The sequence below is a fragment of the Lates calcarifer genome, linkage group LG17, assembly GCF_001640805.2.
Source record: "Lates calcarifer isolate ASB-BC8 linkage group LG17, TLL_Latcal_v3, whole genome shotgun sequence".
Taxonomy (NCBI): Eukaryota; Metazoa; Chordata; class Actinopteri; family Centropomidae; genus Lates; species Lates calcarifer.
Window position 1 is genome coordinate 15,448,115 of NC_066849.1, and position 20,688 is coordinate 15,468,802.

General features: G+C 42.4%; 1 protein-coding gene across 1 annotated transcript in view; it reads left to right on the top strand.

Annotated features, from left to right (window-relative positions):
• Positions 1-20,139, top strand: part of opa1 (OPA1 mitochondrial dynamin like GTPase) — a 34,840-nt gene extending 14,701 nt beyond the window's left edge. Inside the window, 6 exon segments of the mRNA XM_018673121.2 lie at positions 74-214; positions 362-478; positions 586-679; positions 1,050-1,160; positions 17,618-17,691; positions 17,862-20,139. Of these exon segments, the coding sequence (XP_018528637.2) occupies positions 74-214; positions 362-478; positions 586-679; positions 1,050-1,160; positions 17,618-17,682 (528 nt within the window). The 3' untranslated portion in view covers positions 17,683-17,691; positions 17,862-20,139.
• Positions 20,140-20,688: the final 549 nt, after the last annotated feature.

Here is a 20,688-nt window from a genome sequence, read left to right on the forward strand (position 1 = left end):
TTTTACAGTATAAATAAGAAGCATTATCTTCATTTAAATAACAGTGCTTACTTCCTTTTCTTTGATCATTTAGCATATTCGTAATGAAACAAAAAACGAGCTGGAACGTTTGCTGAAGCTGCACGATGACCACACAGCCTACTTGGCCAATGACGAGGTCACCACAGTGAGGAAGAACCTCGAGGGACGAGGGGTCGAGGTTGACCCTGTGCTGGTGAGAACAAAATACCGGCCTCTCCGAGCCGCAAAACAGTAGTTAGACGATTGGAAAATATGTTAATGTTACCATGACCGGTAAGAGTGAAAATTCCAGTTTGTAATTTCCTTACCAAAATAAAATCTCATTTCCTTTCCTGGACAGATCAAGGACACATGGCATCAGCTGTATCGCCGTCACTTCTTGCAGAAGGCGTTGTCCCACTGCAACCTCTGCAAGAGAGGTTTTTACTACTACCAGAGACACTTTGTTGACTCTGAGGTGAGGAGAGAGGAGGAGTTACCCTGAGTTTTCTTTCTTTCTCACCTTCTTCTCATGTGTGTCAAATGTGTGAAAATTCAAACTGTGTGTCTGCATATTTTTCCCAGTTGGAGTGCAATGATGTGGTACTGTTCTGGAGGATCCAGAGGATGCTGGTCATCACAGCCAACACTCTTCGACAACAGCTCACCAACACTGAGGGTAAGGACACTGGAGGCCGTCATCATTTGGACCAAAGATTCAACACTGAGTTCAGTGGACAAAGCTTAGTTCAGAGTGGTCCAAATATTGATTACTGGCGCAGCTGGACAACCTTTCACTGCTGGCCTGAGCTTTGTGGTATAATTTACTCATACTTCAATAATGAAATTGATCCTACATCCAGTATGTTCAAATACACCCATTGTGAAAATAGACAATTCCTCTCTCAATAATATTAATGATGGTAAAATGTGTCGATTGAATAATTCAGTCGGAAAGAAAAATTGAATGCATTGTTTTTGAATCGAATATCGATTATTGATATTGTTATGCTTTGTATGTGTCTCTGTTCCTCCATTCACCTTATCAGTGCGCCGTTTGGAGAAAAATGTGAAGGAGGTGCTGGATGACTTCGGAGAAGACATGGAGAAGAAGACCCAGCTTATCACCGGCCGCCGAGTCCAGCTGGCCGAGGATCTTAGTAAGACATGCTAACACTTGCAAAAACAGAGGCTTACACTCAGAGCTAACATTAAAATGAATAGAGGTAGATTGTCACTGTTTCAGTTTGTCCCCTTGGATGTTGTTGAGATCATACATGTGACTTTACAGTCAGCCAAACCTAGACTCTAGTAGACAGACATGGGCTTTCATGCATTCAGATGCATTTACTTGCCTCAGCTTATGGTAAATTGTAACACAGTAACATAAAGGTTCCATTAAAGAAAATCTTAAAATTGTCAGTAGGTGGCAGTGGTGCTTAAGGAATTTCTGTTGACTAGTCTAACATAGTGGGATTCATTCAGTTAACAGCTTCAAGCTGATACAGGACTGACAGGTTCAAATAACTTGGATGTCAGCTGGTCAGCTGCTTCATAAGCTTATTTTTACCACTTTTTCACTTGGCACCTCTTCATATAATAAATGCTGTTGTTAGCAGACATGAACTAGTCTTACAAGAAGTTGGGTTTGAGTAAATATGTGAAAGGTATTTTATCTCATAGAGGCCTGGACATAAACATACTTGACGTACATGATGATGCTGATAGCATACTTTTACAATACATGTGGAGACCTTAATTGGCACATGTTTAAGTAAAGAAAGTAGGGAAAGTTTTCTGTCTCCATATCAGGTCTAGCCACCGGTCTTGGTCTCTGCTGACACAACCTTGCTGATTAAATGTGGCACAATTTTAGTGTCTCTACATGCTTAAAAGGCATGCTTAGACTTGCTTTCTCTCTCTCCCTCTCTGTCCATCAGACATACACACACATCAGAGTATGTATGCATATCATCCTTTTTAGTTTTACAAATTGTCATCTTTCTGAACTTTGGACAAATACCTTCTCTATCACTTTAAATTGGGAAATGATATCTAAACTACTTCATTAGCTCTATGTGTTCCTATATATGTGTGAATGAATCTGGTTCCTAAATCAGATATATGTATACCACTTAAAATGATTGACACCCACTCAGAACTGGACTGCTGACTGACTTTACTGATCACTGCATAAGTTATGTTTAAGTTTTGTTAGTTTTAGATTCTCAGTTGGAAGATATTTTTTCCCCTGAATTGTTCAGAGAAAATGATTCATAATTTGGAAAATCGTTGTTTTTGCGAAGGTCATGAACCAGACCCAATCACACGATGTGTGCTTTTCATTTGTTGTGTAGTATATGAGTAGGGATGTGGCTTGTATGAGTCAGACCACCGGTACTGCTCTGGTCTCAGTTGTAGCCTGCCGTTAAGGGTAACCAGAGATGGATGGAGAGGATTTCAGTTTTTTTGGAACTGGTGCGCGTGCACACACACACACACACACACACACACACACACACACGCACACACGCACACACACCACTAACAACCCCTCTAGTTGTTGAGCATTAGTCATGTCTTGGACTGCACCACCACTGACATGACCAGACCTGTGTATCTTGTCTGTTTCCATGGATATTCTTAATCTTGGTTTATCCACAGAGAGTGGATTGAGGCACACTGGTCAGCAACCCCCAGACAACTGTGTTTTGGAGTGTTTTGGACATTCGATTTTCTTGATGAAATTTTCCCTGCCGGTACAAAAACCATGAGTGGAGAGACTAGGAAAACATGTGACCGGTCTCCTCCTTCCCAAACCCCACATTGATCTGCAGGAAACTTAGGTGTGCACTGGTAATCTTACTTACATGTAAATGTGCATTTGCAAAAATGTAAAGGAACTTGTCTCATTTACCTTAATTAAAAAAATATTTAGGTATGTACTGTATTTAGCATTTATACCGTGGGCGTGTACTGTCTGCACTGTTAGTAAGCTTTGAAGGAATTTCCTCGGGGGTGGACCCCATATATCTGCTGATTTTCCCTGTCTACTTGCTGAACCCTCATATTAACAGCTAGTTCAGAGAGGGTTGAATGGTCTCCAGCTTCGGTCTAATTCAGCAAAACTCTGCTGGCTAAGCAGAGTCTGCGTTCACAAAGCACGCAAGGCGTGCTGCCATTTCGGAACTCTGTATGACACATACTCACATAATGATAGTTCCTGTCACCACAAAGGCACACACACTGGGAAGCGTGATTTACCCACACCTACCTCAAAGTATACGTTGCACACACACACACACACACTCACTATTCTCCCATTCATTCATCTCAACAGTTAAAAATACAATTTTCTCAAGAATTTTTTTGCTTCAAAAAGCCTGTGTCAACATTTTTTGGGAAGATTTTTACCAGTGGAGTTTGACGATACAGTTCCTCCCTGAAGCAGTTCTTTGTTTAAAGAAATTAAAGAAAAATAAATTAGTGTGGATAATACAGGTCGGTGCTTTCCTGTCAAAAGCATGACCCTTTATTCCAGACAGCTCAAACTATATCAGAAATACCAACTGAAGTCTTATTTCACTGACATTTTTATAGTAATATTAGGCTGAATGATTTCCATCAAAACTGTCAAAACAATGTTGCCTTTTTACTTAAAGGTTTCATCATCTGTTCTCAATCAGTTAAGTTACTTTATTTGTAACTTGATCTCAAATCAGATTCCACGTGAATTTTAATGGCTTAAAAAGTTTTTACAGATGCCTTGACCATGACACATGCACTGGCTGTATTTTCCAGCTTTGTAGTTACAGGAACTGGCGGTGCTTTGCCCTTTGGCCCTGAGAATCTCATCCATCTGTCTACTTCCTGCTTGGCTTTTATATACAGAATGTAATTGATGGTTGATGCTTGGGCCTCACACTATCAAACATTAACCCTGTAAGAGTGTCATACATTTGTTTAAACTCTTGCACATGTACACAATCCCTATTGTTTCCCCCCGTCATGTGGGCTTCCTGACTACTGATAGGGGACAAATGTTGTAATGGCTTACAGGTGAATGAGGCAAGGCTTGAGTGGTTTGTCTATCTGTCTGTGTGTGTGTGTGTGTGTGTGTGTGTGTGTGTGTGTGTGTGTGTGTGTGTGTTGGTTTGGTTGACCAAGACTGTTATCGCCTTAAGAAAACACACACACCCCCTTCATTGACTTTTTCCCCTTTGTTACTACCAGTGTAAACACACATGTACTCATATCAAATGAGAACAGGATACATAATGTATTGTGCATTTAAGAAGAGAAACATTTAGAGTAATGTACATCCACAGTCACAAATGCACACATACACACACACACACACACACACTCACATACAGATTCCATACATACAGGCACAGTGAAATTACATGATTACACAAAGGGATATATAGAGAAAAGACACACTTAAAGAGGTAAATGGGCATTTTTTTTTGTTTTTTTTTACCTCTTCTGCTGTGGAGTCAGGTTTTCTATGATACCAGCCTAGGGGAGAGGAGAGAACACACACAAACACACCGTCCTCTCTCCATTCCACACACTGTCAGGAATGCCCAGACCTGCCTGGCCTTGCAAATCCTATAAGGCAAGTCGATCCCAAACTTTCCCAAACAGGCATGACGTTCCCACTTCCCACCACCAAAGACTCCCCTCAGCGGTGGATGTGGGAATGTGGTTGGAATCTGGCATGAGATCCTATAGGGTAGAAACACACCTGTTCATACAGATACACACATACACTCTGACAGGCTCACAGGGTTCAGCATGGGAACCTTGTAACTTCACCGGCAGTTCATTTTCAGGTTTTCAGTCTTTTTTACCATCATATCTCAGGATAGGGAACAACGACTGAGAGACATCTCCTTCTCTGTCAGAGTGACTTGTAGAGTAGTGTGTTGAATTTTCTGCCACAGCACAGATTATCTGTTTTATATTTGGTGTTTGAACACCGCAATTATTTGTGTGACAGAGACAGCCTCACATTATGCGTCTGCATCATTACAAGCTGCCAGTAGTAAGAGGGTACAAGGATCAGAGCTCAGGTTTTTGACACCAAAAAATATTTCTGTTATTGCACAATCACTGTGTTGAAGAAAAGATGTTAATTGAAAGTGAAAAACTGTAGTTAAATCTAGAAATACTAAACCTAGCACCACTTTGGGCACCGTGGTGGCCTGAGGGTTTAAGGTGCAGGTTTGTGTCTGGCCACGGAGCTTTGTTGCACATTATTCCCCACGAATCCCTTCGCTCATTTCCTGTCTGTCTCTACAGTCTACTCTCTAAATGAATAAAACGCCTGGAAAAAAATACAAAAGAAAAATCCAACACCACTCATCTCTTTCTAACTCCCAGCTTCAGTATTGCAATATTCTATAAATATACCTCTCAGCATGCTTATATCACTTATCCCTAATTTTATGGAGATGTCAGATTTTTCTTTTCCACCTACGAAGAAAATGTATGTTCCAGAGTTTTAGCTTTGTCAATCTGTCAGGTTGAGTTAGTGGGTGAGTGGAGGATCTGGGTCATTAGCCAGTTGACACTTTGCACAGGGCTTTCTGTGTAATGCAGCTCAGACCCGTGTGTGTGGGTGTGGGTATCTGGGTCCACCAGTCTAGACTGAACTGCATGGCTGATGAGCTGACTTGGTGACACGCTTCAAAGCACAAAGTGAGCGAGCTTCATTGGGGCAAAAGTTTTTTTGTTAACAAAAAACTTCATGTCAAAAAGTTTTCTGTGCAAAAACTTTAACTTGTAGAGCTCTTTAAATTTCTTTAGAAGTCGCAGTTGAAGGTTTAAAACTTAATTAGTTACACACTGACCTCTCTGGTTACTGCATTATAATGTTGCAGACTCTAGCTTCAGTTATTCTGATTACTGGTATTTGGGATAGAAACACAGTCTGTACATTTTGTATTTTTAAGTTTTTGAATTGGTCAAAATACACCCAGTTAATAGGGCAAATGCATCACTCACTCATTATTTTTTATTTCAGCTGTTGACAGGTGTGGTCGTTCAGTCAGAGGAGTGTGTTTTCAGCACACCAGCCTTTCACCACAGTAATTTTTAGTGTGGTTTTTCAAATCAGGGGTTGAAACATTTGATTAGAGTTGTACACACCTCTTCCTTGTCATGCAGTGGTCTAAAAAAATAGGTTTTGTGCACATCTGTCTCTGAAGCAACCCTCCTCAATGCATTATAAAATCATTGATCCTCAGAGCTGTTATCCCCAACCCCTGCCCTCATTCTTCAGCCCTGTAAAAGACAGCAGGTCAGATCGCCTCAGGCCCAAACTATGGCCTGACCTTACAGGTCAGCCAGCTAATACCACAGGCTACTTGATCCAGCTAGCTTTCTTTTCCCTCTCTCCATCTATCTGGATCTCTGCATCACTATTTCACTGTCAAATTCTGTCCAGCTGACCCTGTCCCTATCTTCCCTTTCTCTCCCTTGACACGGGGGCAGAGAGAAGAAGAGGGGAAACAGTCAGGAGACACCACCTTCACCTGACAACCTCTCCTATAAGGAGGGAAAAGAGGGAGCAATAGTAGGTGGGAGAAAGGATAAACATACTTAACAAAGGCAGAAATGTGCTCCCAGGGGCAGTCTGCTGTTAAGCTCTATCTGCCCCTACTCGCAGACGGGCCCGGCATTTCTCAGGTTACAAATACAGGTCAGGTGTGTGCGTCAGTCATTGAATGTATGAAAGCACCGTTTATGAGTGGTACAATGTACATTGTGTGTGTGTGCGTGTGCGTGTGTGTGTGTGTGTGTGTGTGTGTGTGTGAGCATGTGCCAGACCAGCTGTATGGCACAGTGCCGTCTCTGGAGCAAAGCCCAGGCCTAATGTGCAAGCACAGGCCTCTTAGGAGACCACTGGGATGTCGCTTGGCTGCTTCATTGCCCCTCATAGAAACTGGGTTTTTGTGTGTGTGTGTTGTACTGGAAAAAGTACCGTGATGCTTGATTTGAGAAGGCGCGCTATACGAGAGTGTTTCCAGAATCACCGCTCCATTATCAAGCGCTGGCTGTCGTATTTAATGCAGTGAGACACTTTACACTCATGAACATAGATCATGACTGCACCATTTTGCTAAAAGGTCTGTGTCAGCAAATTATGTCATATGGTGTATTTGTCATTTCTAACTTACAGAGGAGCTGTCAGTGGAATTTAATGCTTATGTTAACTTAAAGGCTGATGTCAGTTTTACCCCTTTCAGTATTCCCTCAGTGTTAGTTTTGAGTTGACACTTCATAACCTTGTCTGCGTATGCATATTTCTCATTTCTCTTACTACCGGGGACCCACAGCCTGACGTTGCTCGCAGCTGCAAATTGTTGCATAAATGGCAGCAGTAGTAGTTTTTTTCTTCCTCCACTCCTCCTCTTCCTCTGTCACATAAATTGGCTGCCTATTAAAGGGAATAGGCGCTTCCCGGCTGACGTTCCCATCTTGGTGGCTGTTTATCCGCCGTGTCAGATTGATGAAGAGTGCACTGGCACGAGCAACTGCACACGCACACACAGTCTCTTATTGACACATTATTACATCAGCCTTTCAGTGTTACGGTCACTTCTGAGTTTAAATCCTCAGAGAAAGAGGTTATGTGGGAAACCATGAGAGTAAAGCAGTCTTTTCTAAATCAGTCAGTCAATAAAATGATTTTTTTATAGAGCAGATGCCAAGGTATTTACATTAATAAATCTGGAGATTACTGTCTGTACTGTACTGTACTATACTGCGTACTGTAGTGTACTGTGAGTGAGTGTTCTATTTTACCTTTATTATTTTGCAAACATCCTGTACAGTGCATCCCTCCATTATACTTTAAATTTAAATAGTGCCAAAATCAAGTCCATTTGTATCACACTTTGGCTGCTGGTGTGGTATTTTTGCAAGGCCTGATTCATATTAATGAACACCTGGCCAGTGAACAACAATAAGTTCACCATCTTTAATGCAGGTTTCTTGCCACAGATGAATGCAACAATGTGCTGAAATTTATGGATCTCAGGTTTTGTGTTGAGGCAGTTTGAGGGTTAAGAAAGGAATTAAAGGTGTCAACTGAATGTGCTCTCAAGAACAGTGATAATGTGTGAAGTGTTTGCGTGTTTGCGCATGCCGTCACTTTCTCCTTTTCCTTTATCTTGTGCAGGAGCAGAATACAATAAAGCTGATTGTCTGGGCTTGCTCACCGGAATGCCCTCTCAGCCTCACGCTCACTTTGCTTCCTTTCATCTCTTCCCCCCTCCTCCTCCTTTGAGCAGCTTCCTCCAGAGTGATTAGCGAGGGCTCAATGAGAAGTGCTCCTCTGTTCTCCTATGCTGTAAGGGATGACGTATCATCTTAAGGTGTTGTGTGCACATGTGCCTGTGTTCAGGAGGGGCAGGGGGGGTGGTGGCGGCCAGGCAGGGACTATTAAAGCGCTGATGCTGCTCTTACACAAACCTTACAGCAGGTTCATGTTCTTTCTGTGGCTTTATGGACAAGTTCTGTTCCTAGGTATTAATGGCCTCGTTAACCCTAACTAGATTATTTTGATGCTTTTGACAACACAGGCTGTCTAATCACATCACCCCCAGCAAGAAATGAACCATAAAATTAACAAGTCAGCCTTTTTGTTTGAGTTCCTGCAGTTCCAAAAAATCAGAAATATACCCAACACACCCACTCATTTTGAACACAGTTGCACAACATGTCTTCTTTTCCATTCTTTTACATGTAAAGTATGAAATGAGCCTGAACTGGTCACAAGCAGTGATATACAGTACTTAATCACAGTATGTACAGTACCCTATACCATCTGTACTGTGGTCTTGCAATCAGTTTTATCCACACTTTTCAGATCTTTTCTAAAAGTTCATCATCCACACTAAAATAACAAAACAACCTCTTCTTTAATTTGACAAACAACCAAATTGTGCATTACCACAATTAAGCACTGTTGGGTATCTGTTGGGTTTATGCTCTGCTCTGACTCTGTATTCACTTAATTTGTGTTTGAGTATAGCTGACAGTTGCCGTGACACCACTACATGAGAGGGAAATAGTGATTTGTTCACTTTACCAAAGCCAAGGTAATTCTTAGTTTTCTGCACCAAGGCCACAGATCAAATCACCTTTTATGCCAGTGTAGCTCTCAGACAGGTGTTTGGCTGCATTGACAGACAGAGAGTTTGTGTTTTGACATTGTTACTAAATGTTAGTACCTGATCGTGTTTGTGTGTTTAAAGTATGACACACACACATTTCATCTTTTTTGAAAAGTTAAGTTTCCACTTTTCACTGTTGACAGTTTTTTTTTTTCCAAAAAGTCTTTTTTTTTTTCAGGGGTTGAAAAATGCCTAGCATGAGTCAACTGTGCTGTTTACTTGGGAGTGTGGGGGAGGTTTTGTGCAGTGAGATAGTGGGCAGACTGTCTGCTGTTTGGCATGTTGGGGACTACTGCCTGCACATCCAGTCTTACTTTTGTATGACCTTTATGAATTTGAATTATTACTTCATCTGTTTTTGTTTCTCCGCCTACCCTTCTGTCTGTTGGTGTCCCTCTCCTAATTGCTCCCTCTCACACACTGCCATCTCTCATTCCCTGGCTCATGTCTTTTTCTTTTTCTCCTGTTCTTTTTCCACCTTTCTTGCTCTTCCTGACCTCAGTCTTCATTGTCTCTGAATTAAATAGATAGTTAGCAGCGTGGCTTTGTAAACTGATAGGCTTAGTAGTGTTACAATATGAGTTTGTTTTTTTCCCATGGAGGAAGAAACCTCAGGCTACAGTGTTGCTGCCAAATGATCCATTTACTCCTCAAGAGTGTCTAGTACACAAACACTAGATCCACAGTTGTCATAACACTGGCATAGATGAGGCAGCCCCTCCCACATTTTATCTAATCTTGTTCTGTAAACGTTGTGTGAAAGAGACTTCTGAAAGGAACAGACTTACCGGTACTACTTTTCTATTGTAAAACACCCTTAACACCTGAGTGTTGTTTCCACATCTTATGACAGCTTTCTTTGCATACTGCACATATATACATCACCTAATTCTTGTTTTCTTTATTACAGTTTTTGGAACAGTCCTACATTAAATTTTCACCAGTGAAGCAGTTAGCTAGCGTTTGACCTGGATACACTGCATCTGTTGCCTGCTTGTTTCTCTTTCACATGATAATACTTTCCTCCTTTCTACACTGTTCTACCGCCTCACTATTTCTGACCTTTGTCTCCCACCTATTCCTTTGTCTTCACAAGGCAGATCAAGAAGCATGACTGATGTGGAGCATGTCTCATCTCTGTTATTGATGCTACGCTCTTTTGTATCTGCCTCCTCTTCGTCTCCCATTATCTCTGCTCCTCTGTTTCTTACTGTCTTCTCTCTGTTAATGCTTTGCTGTCAGTATATTTCTGAACTGTTGTAAAACACAGGGATCTCTTTTTCACCTCTGCCTCTCCCCCCATCGCCTCTCCCATCACATCTCTGAACAGCCACCTGCCCCCATTTACCAAAGTCACGACCTGCTCCTGTTTCCACTTTCCCATCACCCGTCTCTTCCCCCTTATTCCCTCCCTGAGTCTCTTCCTCCCTTCCCTCTGGTACATCCATCCTTCCTCCCATGTCAAAAACCAAGTCTTTTTAAGACATTTCACACAGACATATTGCACGCCGCTATCCAGCATCTGTGTGATAAGCTCTTGACAATACAGCTGTTGGTCACTCACCAGGGATCAGTTGTTGAAATAGGCTTAGATGAAGCACCGAAGTACTTTCTGTATACTAGATACATTTGAAAAAACATTTAGTGCAGTGGTGAAAATGTGTTTGTACCTCCAGATACCTGCAATTAAACATCCACTGAATAGCTAATATTGACCTTTTTTGATAGCTGCGTTATTGCAACACCATTTCCAGTATTTATAGCTGGATTAAGTTGGCTGATAGACCATCTGCAGGTGATGTGGCTGCTGCTTCTGAATATCCTCCCCAGGCGCAAATGCAGGAAGTAACTCCAGTGGACTAAGGAAATAGGAAAAAAGAGCTGTGTGTTTTAGATGACAACCAGTCACGAGGCGATGAGGGAAGTGGTGATAAAGAAACACAACTATGGAGGAGAATGTAAAGCCATCTTTCATTCTCCTCAGGGACAGACAGAGAGAGAGAGAGTGTGTGTGAGTGTGGGAAAATGGGAAAGAGCAGGAGGTGTGCGATGGGAGGGGAGCCTCAGCGAGGCTTCTGTTCACATGTTTCCAGCACATTGTGGTCATCAGGGACTCATTCCCACTGATCCACTTGTCACTCACACGTATATACACACACACACACACACACACACACACACACACAGATGTGACATCAGGTGCTGGTTAAGATGAGGTAATAGGAAAACCATATACTCCCGCTCCATAACAGTTTTTAAAAAACGCAAACTTCAGGTTGGAATGTCAGGACCACACTGCCCTAGGAGGTAACTCTAACCTTCTTCACTGATTTATTGTTGTCTAGATTGTGGACAAAAATTGAGACTCATTTTAAGTACAGGGGAATGATGCAGGTTAACTGTGTGTGTGTGTGTGTGTGTGTGTGTGTGTGTGTGTGTGTGTGTGTGTGTGTGGCTGGTTTTTGAGTGTGATTTTAATTTATGCAGGTATGTTTGATTGTTGAGTGACATGAAAAAACTGAAGGACTTCTTAGTGTAGTAGTGCTACTTCAGTCTGTAGGCCTGAACAGGCCTTTTCTAGGGGCTCAAAGGAATCCCAGGTGTGTTTGCTATCTCCTCAGTGTTATATGGATGTAAAGGTGTGTGGGGTCCAGAGCAGCTGGAAACCTATATTTACCTGAGGGCAGCAAGGGGAAGAGGAGGGTCGGACTGTCTTATCTCGCTCTCTGTTGTCTCGTTTGATCGGGTTGTTCAGGAACAGCGCTGTGTCAAGAAGGTGTTGAGAAAAGGTGATTAAAAACGGATCTTTTACGTGTAGGCCCAGTTATCATCAGGGCTGGATGCATGCATGCGTTTTCAAACTTAAGTGTGTTTGTTTGAAACTCTGGAGTTTAGTTAATGTGGTCCGCACACCTGTGGCTGATTCAGCAGAGGGGAGTTCCACTGAGGGATTATGACAGGATCTCAGTTTAAACCAGACTTTGTCAGCCTCACATCCTCAGGCACATGTGGCTTCTCAAGATTGATTGGCCACTTAGCCTCAGCACAGGCCTCCATTTCAGTGCAAAAGGTGAATCTTGAAAAACTTGAGACTCCTGACCTGCTGTGATTTACACCATGAGTCCTGAGTAGACGTACTGCCTCAGACCTGTTCATTTTCAAGAATGGTATGGGAAATGCTGGTGCCTGTTTACTGATGTATTTAGATGATAGGTTCCAGTTAGTCTGTTGTCTCTACTGTTTACAGTTACTGTTGTATATCTTTGCTCAGTTAAATCCCTCAGGCCTAGAGCTAAATCCACCATCTCGCAAATTTTGTCATTGCTATCCTCATCTTTACAACCTCCTGCACTAAAATCTTAAATGCTTGGCCCTTCAAAGACACAAGCAATTCTTGTCCATAAAACCTGCGCCTCGCCCAGCTCTTTTAAAAGATTTTTCCTGTGTTTTGCTGTTTTTTTGTTTAGCCTGCCCTTTGGCTGACCCTGAGCTTTGACCTGTTCAGGCCTACGTATGTCTTTTCCCCAGGTTTAGCTACTCTCTCCCAGGCATCTGTTTTCTAGATAAGACCTGTGAGTGTGAGGGCTGATTCATTGCTCTGTCACTGACGCGGCATTCAGGCCGTCAACGTTACCGCTCTCCCTGTGTCCATGTCTCCCATGGCCCAGTTTTTATAGCGTGACAATCCAGATTTAGCGACAAATCAAGCAGCATGCTGAGGAAAAAGGCTCTCCTGTTTGTTACATTAAGAGATCATCTTTCAAAGAAGGAAACGGCAGACCGTTTAAACATTCGGTGTCCCCACCTACACTGTGACCTTGGCAGTCATGAGATATAAAAAGTTTCTTTCTTGAATGATGACAGGGTGGGACAGGAACTAAACCCTCCGCCCCACTCTCTCTAGTGACCATACAGTGAAGTGCTGCTCTCCTGTCAGTAGAAAATTTCAGAGCAGCATGCTAAAGTAGCCTCAACCTTGGCACCAAACTTCATCCACTGAAATCTTTCTGTTGCCACCTCTTCGTAAAAGCCACCGCTTCTTTACAGTTCTCTGCCTTTCACATCCAGTGAAGAAGGGTAGCCATCTCCCATACGAAGAGGATTAGGGTTTTTTTTTCTATCTCACACCAAGTTTCTCTTTTTTCTCTTCTGTTCTCCCTCTCCTCTGTGGTGGCTACTTGTCCAGCAGGGCCATGCAGTTTCACAGTCTAATTACAGGTCAATTAAAGGCTTTCTGGTTCAGCCCTCCTTCTGCCAGCGCTTCGGCCATAGCAGGCTTAGGGGACTCTACAGAATGAGAGTGAATGAGATATCATTTCATGTGGAGATCAGCCGAGAGAAGGCCTTGAAAGGGAGGATGGGGGGGGGGGGGCTCCCCTCTCTTTCTCTGAATGGCCGAGAGTCCCTCCACCCTCTGCAACCCGCACAACACCCAGCATCTTAAAGAAGGGGCCTCTGGGATAGAGGCCAGAGGATTATGGGAATATTCATGACCAGATAAAGGGGTGAGCGGTTGAATGACTGTGTTTTGGGGCTCATCTCTTAGGTAAACAGGAGCCTAAATGGAGTTTTAGATCGCTACTCCTACTGCTCAGTGGTGAACAGGCCATGGTGACTCTGTCCACTGTCTTTTTTTTTTTTGTTGCATTTCCACAGGACGGTGAAAAGAAAGCCTTGTTGTCGCCTTTTCTCCCTCTTGATGCTGTCTTTTGGTGGCAAACAGATGGTGTTGGGGGAAATAAATATCTGTTTCTCACAGTTTTTATCCACAGAATATTGGCTTTTCTGAAAGACGCCATTCACACTCAACCGTGGCCTCCTGGGCTGCTGAAAGCTGCTGAGGGCTCATTTTAAAGTCATTAAGCATCCTGTTGTAAGGGAATGGTTGATAGGCCTTCCTGTTCTCATTTATGCCATCTTACCACATGGTGGAACTTTAATAGTCAGGGAGCCAGGTGCAAGTAAACCTTAAACTGGATTTTATATCAGGACAGATGGCTGGTCATTTTAGCCATGCTGTGACACACAGGTGGGGTCCAGGTACGAACAGTGTTTGCTGGCAAATGAAAGTTTTTCGCTGTCTAACACTCAGGCCAAAAACACTACTATACTTAATATTTACTTCATGTTATGTGTGTTTTTAGTTTATAATGTCATGAGAACGAAATGAAGAGAGAAAATAGTAAGGACAAAAAGGAAGGAAGCTGATGGCTGACCTGGCTGGCAGTAGGTTTTTAGAGGTTTACCTTTAGTGGGCATTAACATTTAGCTAAAGCATAGGCCTCATAAGCAGCTAGTCCAAAACGGCCTTCCTCAACAGTGCAGTTCCTTGGCGGTCATTCGCTCAAGAGTCAGGAAAGAGACAAGATGGCAAGATGGCAGGTGTAGGCTGTCTCCCAGTCTGACAGTGGATCAACCAAGTCGGTCCTGAATGGTGCTAAGCTTAAGCACTAAATACACCCGCGTCTCTGAGATAATTGATGCGTCCTTCCCACTATCAGACAGCCAAAAGGAAAAAGAAAATTGATAATGTGAAACCAAAAATATGCGCATGTTATACAGATTGAAGAGCCCCCACAGGCAAATAAATGTATGTGATTTTTAGCAACAGCAGTGAAATTTACTTGTTAGGGGCTTCCCAGTATAGCCACAATATTAACCTGTGCTCCAGTAGAGCACTGGATCAATGATGGGTTTCAGTTGCTTCAACACCTGGTGTTGAATAAAAGGAGTGATTTTCACTGACCCTTAATTAGCTTCCAATTTGTCAATCTGGAAATTCAAACCAGTGTCTTCTCTTATCACTAGCCCTCCAATCTGACCTATAGACCACTTCTACCCCCAGTGATCTAGCAGCGTCTCCGCTCGTCAGTTGGCGGGATCCATAAAGTTTGACCCGTGTTAAGCAGTCTGCGTCTGAAACACCGAGGCTCCTTAGAACACTTTATCATCAGCCACATCTAAACCCAGTTAAAGGCTTTGAAGCTTGAGCCAGGGGATTTCCCATGTTTTGATGATCTGACAGTCGGTACCCTCCTCTCCGCACACCAACCAGAACTCCACACCCCTTTTGCCGCCTCACATGTCTCTTTCTGCGGGTCAGACAGATGTTGGTAATCCTGCTCTGATTGGCTTGGATTGAGTTATGTTGTCCTGTGGTCGGGGCACGCAGCCCACACGGCTGAACTCTGTCAGTTGCCTTTGAGCCGTGCCCTGCGGTGGGCTGCATGTTGGAATGGCATACCGCAGGGTTATGTTTCATTCAACCCCACACCTGCTGCAGTGACTTGTCAGCGTGCCCCTCGACAGGCCCCCTTAATGCCTCCATTAGGTGTTGTAATCTCCCCCTAACGCCCTGCCATTCTGCCTGAGTGTGTTAACAGAGTATCAAAAGCTGGGGAATTTTTTTTTTTTTTTTTTTTAACACCTGCCAGCGGTGAGTGTGTGGGAAGGTGAAAAGAGGTGGAGGTGGCATGACTGCACAGCTCTTGCTGGTTTTCAAGTAATTGAGGTGGTTCTGTGTGTGTGTGCCATTCAGGGCTAAGCTTTTCTGGCTGTCAGTCAGTTTTTCTCAGTTCTGCCTACCTGTGTGTGTGTGTGTGGGTGTGTGTGTGTGTGTGAGAGAGAGAGAGAGAGCTCATGTTATCTAGCACTTCTCAGCTCTGCTAGTGTTTCAGGACGTGTGTGGGGGTGTGCCTGCATCTCTCCTAACAACCGTTAGCTTTTCATCCGTCAGGAAAAGGATACCTCAGCAGCCGTGCTCCCATCAAAGGGGCTGCACACAAGCCCCTGAGTACGATATTTAGTTTCACTCCGAAGCACGCACACAGTTATCACCTTTGTGCCGACCTGAAATGGACACTTAGGACACTGTTGCTCTGAGGTCCAAACCACAATCATTTATCTCCCCTCCCTAACGGACAAGTCATTCTAAAGCTGTGTTTTCATTGGGCCTGCTCGAAGGAGAACAGTTGACAATAGGTCGCCTATGGATCTCGTGTGGCTGATTGATCAAGATACAGCAGTGCTAGTTTGTTCTTCAGAGTCAGTGTTTGAGTTTGTGCTTGGGGGAGATCCAGACAGATTAGCGAGGGTGACAGGGAAGCCAGAGAGCCAACCCAGGCCTGGAGGTGCAGCTGGCATTGCGAGCCCGCGGCTTCTTTTTCTCCACGCTGGCCCACAGACTTCCTTCAGCCTCTGTTTAATCAGCGATTAAGACTGCTTTAGATGGCTCGCTCATCTCGTGTGACAGTACATGTTGGGTGGAAGGATTGCTGGTCTTATGCACTCTCCGGACAATGGGTGTGTAATCATGAAAAGAAGTGACTGACTGTTTTTCCAGTAGATTCCCTCCTTTCATGTGAAATGTTGTTATGGTATCTCCCTCTGTCCATTAGTAATGTGCCCCGGAGGTACATACCATGAAAAGGGGTTGGTGAGAGCTTTGATGTGGTCTGTGCTATAACTGGGAAAGGGTACACAGTTTTTCATCATCAGATGTGTGAAGGAGGTCTGACTTGAGGTTTGGCTGTCACTGTCAGAGGGGACCATCTGGTGTTTTGGTGAAAAATGTCAGGGAATTTCTACCTGCGGAAATTCACTTCAACAATGGGAATTAGTTTCATCATTTCTCTGTTAAAAGGTTTATAAGCAGCTACTCATGCTGATGTTGTAGTCACTCTCTCAAGCAGAACAAAAAGAAAAAAAATGTGAGCAATTGTTTGACATGTTTAGGGCTGAAACAATTATGTTGATTATCGATGAATCTACCAGTTATTTTCCTGTATTCCTGATGATCAGTTGATCATCCACTAATAGAGGATAGTAAAAACAATCCATCAGTATTTCCATGAACCCAGTTTGTTATCTTTAGATGTCTTGTATTGTCAGACAAAAAACAAAAAACAAAAACAAAAACAAAAAAGCTGACTGGGAAAGAAACCAGCAACACAGAAACCAGTGATTATATTCATTTTTTATTTATTTATTCATGTTCTCAATGAGGAGGATAAGCAGATGTTTTCATATATTTTGTTTTGTCTAACTAACAATCCAAAACCAAAAGATGTTCAGTTTATAAAATCTTTAAATGTGAGAAGCTGCTAACAGAGAACATTTGGCTCATCTATTTGAAATGTGACTTACATCATTCATCAGTTATGGTTGCTGATTAATTTTCTAATAACCAATATCAAATGACTAATTGTTTCAGCTCTGCTGTTTACTACATAGAGAAAGCAAATCTTCATATTCCTAAAGCTGGAACTAGTGAATTTTAGGCAACTTTTATTCATAAATTACTTAAACATTTCAGAATCTGTGCTATTTAACTCTGTTGGACAACTAACTTATCTGTCTGCATTTATATTTGTGGGTCAGTGTTTTGTGTACTTCTGACTAAACAACCTGCTTTGTTTTCTTCTCTGCAGAGAAAGTTCGTGAGATCCAGGAGAAACTTGAAGCCTTCATAGAAGCTCTTCACAAGGAGAAATGAGAGAACCAGGTATTTGTTTCTACCATAGTCTGTGTAGAAAACCTTACCACTTACATGTAAAATGATAACGTAAGTCATACAGCATAACTAAGGCACTGACTTATTGTTAAGTTAGGACAAATGGTAACTATACTGTATCTATATCTGATTTGTTTCTCCTCCATTCTTCCTCTGTACAGAGCTATTGAAAGTAAATTTTTGGATCACCGCAGAGAAATGCACTGAACAAAGACAAGTAAATCTGTAAATGACCGTCATCACCCCCCGGCCCTGCCTCACCACTAACCTGATTTTAATGCCCTCGGCTCGGCTTCCTGTCCCCCTGTCCCCCTGGACACCGATGGAAAGACGGACCTGAACAGAAGGATATGATGGAGGAACAGTTTTCAAGCTTTCTCTTTGATTTTCTATTTTTTTATGTTTTCATTTTTCCTCACTTCATTTACAAGCTGTCCCACGTCAGGTTGGGGTGGGGACTTCTGCACAGGAGCCCAAACAAACACAGTGAGATCAGGAGGAAAACTAGGAGCTTGCACAGCGCTTTAAATAAATGAGGATTGTGTACATGTTTATCTCCCCACTTTCTTCCTTTTATTTATTTATTTTTCTTTCCTGACCTGTGGTGTTTGTGTATATGTGATTATACAAGCGTATGTGTTCACTGATCTGTGTACAGAGAAACACACCTCACTGGCACTGGTCCTGATGGGTGAAAAAGCCTTGAATTTCATATCTTTCACCTGGTGTTCATTAGATACACCAAGCTACCCAGCCCGCTAGGCTCAGAATTTGCCTCTGTTTAATGTTCAAAAGAATATTTTTAGTTGCACTTAACATCCAAAGCACTTAAGTTGTCCCTCCAAGTGGTAGCTGTATTCTCCATTTACTCTACATGTAACCCTCCATTTCCACCTTGCTCCAGCAGATGTTCTCACGTTAAATCTTTAAGAATTGAATGTTAACTATCTGGTTCAATATTCAGCTTCGTTTCTGTTGTATTAACAGATACAATCAGCTCTGAAAGTGATGGCAACAATATTATGTTAAGATTTTATATCTTATCATTTTGATCTAATGGGGTTCATTTCAAAAATAGTATGCTTGTATGTATGCCAAATGCACATAATGTTCTGCTCCTACATCTAAGTCACACTTTGTCTCTGTTTGTCTGCATGATGCTCCATCTTTGTACATAAACATTTCATTTGCTGTCTACTCTCCCCATGTTTCAACTGACAGATAATAGTAAAAATTCCAACACCCTATCAATAGGTTAAATATGTAATTAGATGTCAATTCAGGGTGTTTGTTGATCATTTAGACACATTAAGCTGGGTGCCACAGGTTTTAACTGATTATGTGATCACATATTATTAGACCCATTTTTAAGGTTTAAGATGTTATTATTCTACATTCATACTACATCAGCAGTTAAAAATGTTTGTCATAATAACAGTTTAAAAATACATCAACCAATTAAGAGGTAGATCTCATTAGATTTTTAAAAGCTATCACAATATCTGTCAGTTGTTACACCCCACGTCACCCTCTATTCGTCTTTTCATCCGGTCCATCCTGATCAGTTGGTCCAATTTACGCAGGGCCAGGAGAGTACTCATGAGGTGTTTGCAAATTGCACCAGGTTTCATGTCAATTGTTTATTTGACAGGACAGTTCTGTCTATGTACACGCACAGAGCACAGACGCACCTGTCCTCCTCATCCACTCATCTCTTGTGTCTGTGATTGAGTCGTCATTGAGTCGGATCTTATGTCTCTTGCTGCTTCGGGGATGAGACAACACCCTAAAACTAAGGAAAATGTACAGAAATTGACCTCACAGTTAAGAAAAAAAGAAAAGAAAAAATATCACATTCTGGTGGGTGGTTTTTAAACCGAAAAATTGTATATTGCTTTAGTCAACTCACTGATTCTTCCACCTGTCGCTGTCTAGGGTCGGGTTTGTTTCCCAATCTTGTGCTTGTTCCTCGCTCTCATCCTCAACCCACCTCTTACCTCACATGGCACCGCTCTCTTTGCTCCTCCTTCATTTGGACCATTACAACTCTTTCCATCACCCATGTAGTCATCCAGCTCCCTCTTCCTAGCTTGAAAAACTGTCATATATTTGACCGAAAGGGTGTGAGAGACTGTGTGAAACCTCTCCAGTCATTCATTCATTCTTATGTGTATATGGGTATAAATAAATAATATGCCGTGCATTCTGTACAGGTAAAGTTAATGGGAAGTTGTGGAGCTGCTATCATGTACAGCTCCTGTATGCAGAGTGAGACACTTGTGTTAACAGAAAATCAGTGAGTTGGTGCAAAAAATGTTTTATGTTGTAGAAAGTCATGTTTGCATGGTGTACCCCATCAGATGTGCTTTATTTATTAAATTTGTGTTTAAAAGAAAAAAGTTAAAATAAAATTGACAAATAAAAAAAGATTTTTCATGAGGCCTGTCTCATCACTGTTAAAGCTTCCCTTTAAACAGGTTTTAAAGTTTTAAAAAAAAACGACTGGAAGAATATCTAAGCTTTCATCCTAACTGAGAAATTCTGGTTCTTTGAATATGCCACGCCCACCACCTGCTCTAGGTTGACAGGTGACAGAGACGTGCGTACACGATGGCTGCTGTTAGTGGAAACATCGGTGAGAATCACGTATACATGTTTGAGTCTAAGTCAGACCTTAGACTGACACTCAAATGGGGAGTTTGTTGTGCATCATAATTGGTAACCAGTAGACGTACCAGAATGGTAAGTGTAGCATCTTTTATTTGTTAATGTTGTTTGTTAGCTTGTAAGCTTGTAACTGGTAGTCGTTGACACAGCGTTAGCGGTTATGCTAATGCAAACATTCGCTCTCTGTACTGCGCTCTCTTCTGCCTCACCCCGCAAGTTAACAGGATTGGTTACTTAGATATGTGACGTGTGAAACCCAGTCCGTCTGATCCTGCGTTCCATTTACGTCGGACGTCGGCAGTCGGAACAAGGAGTGACGTC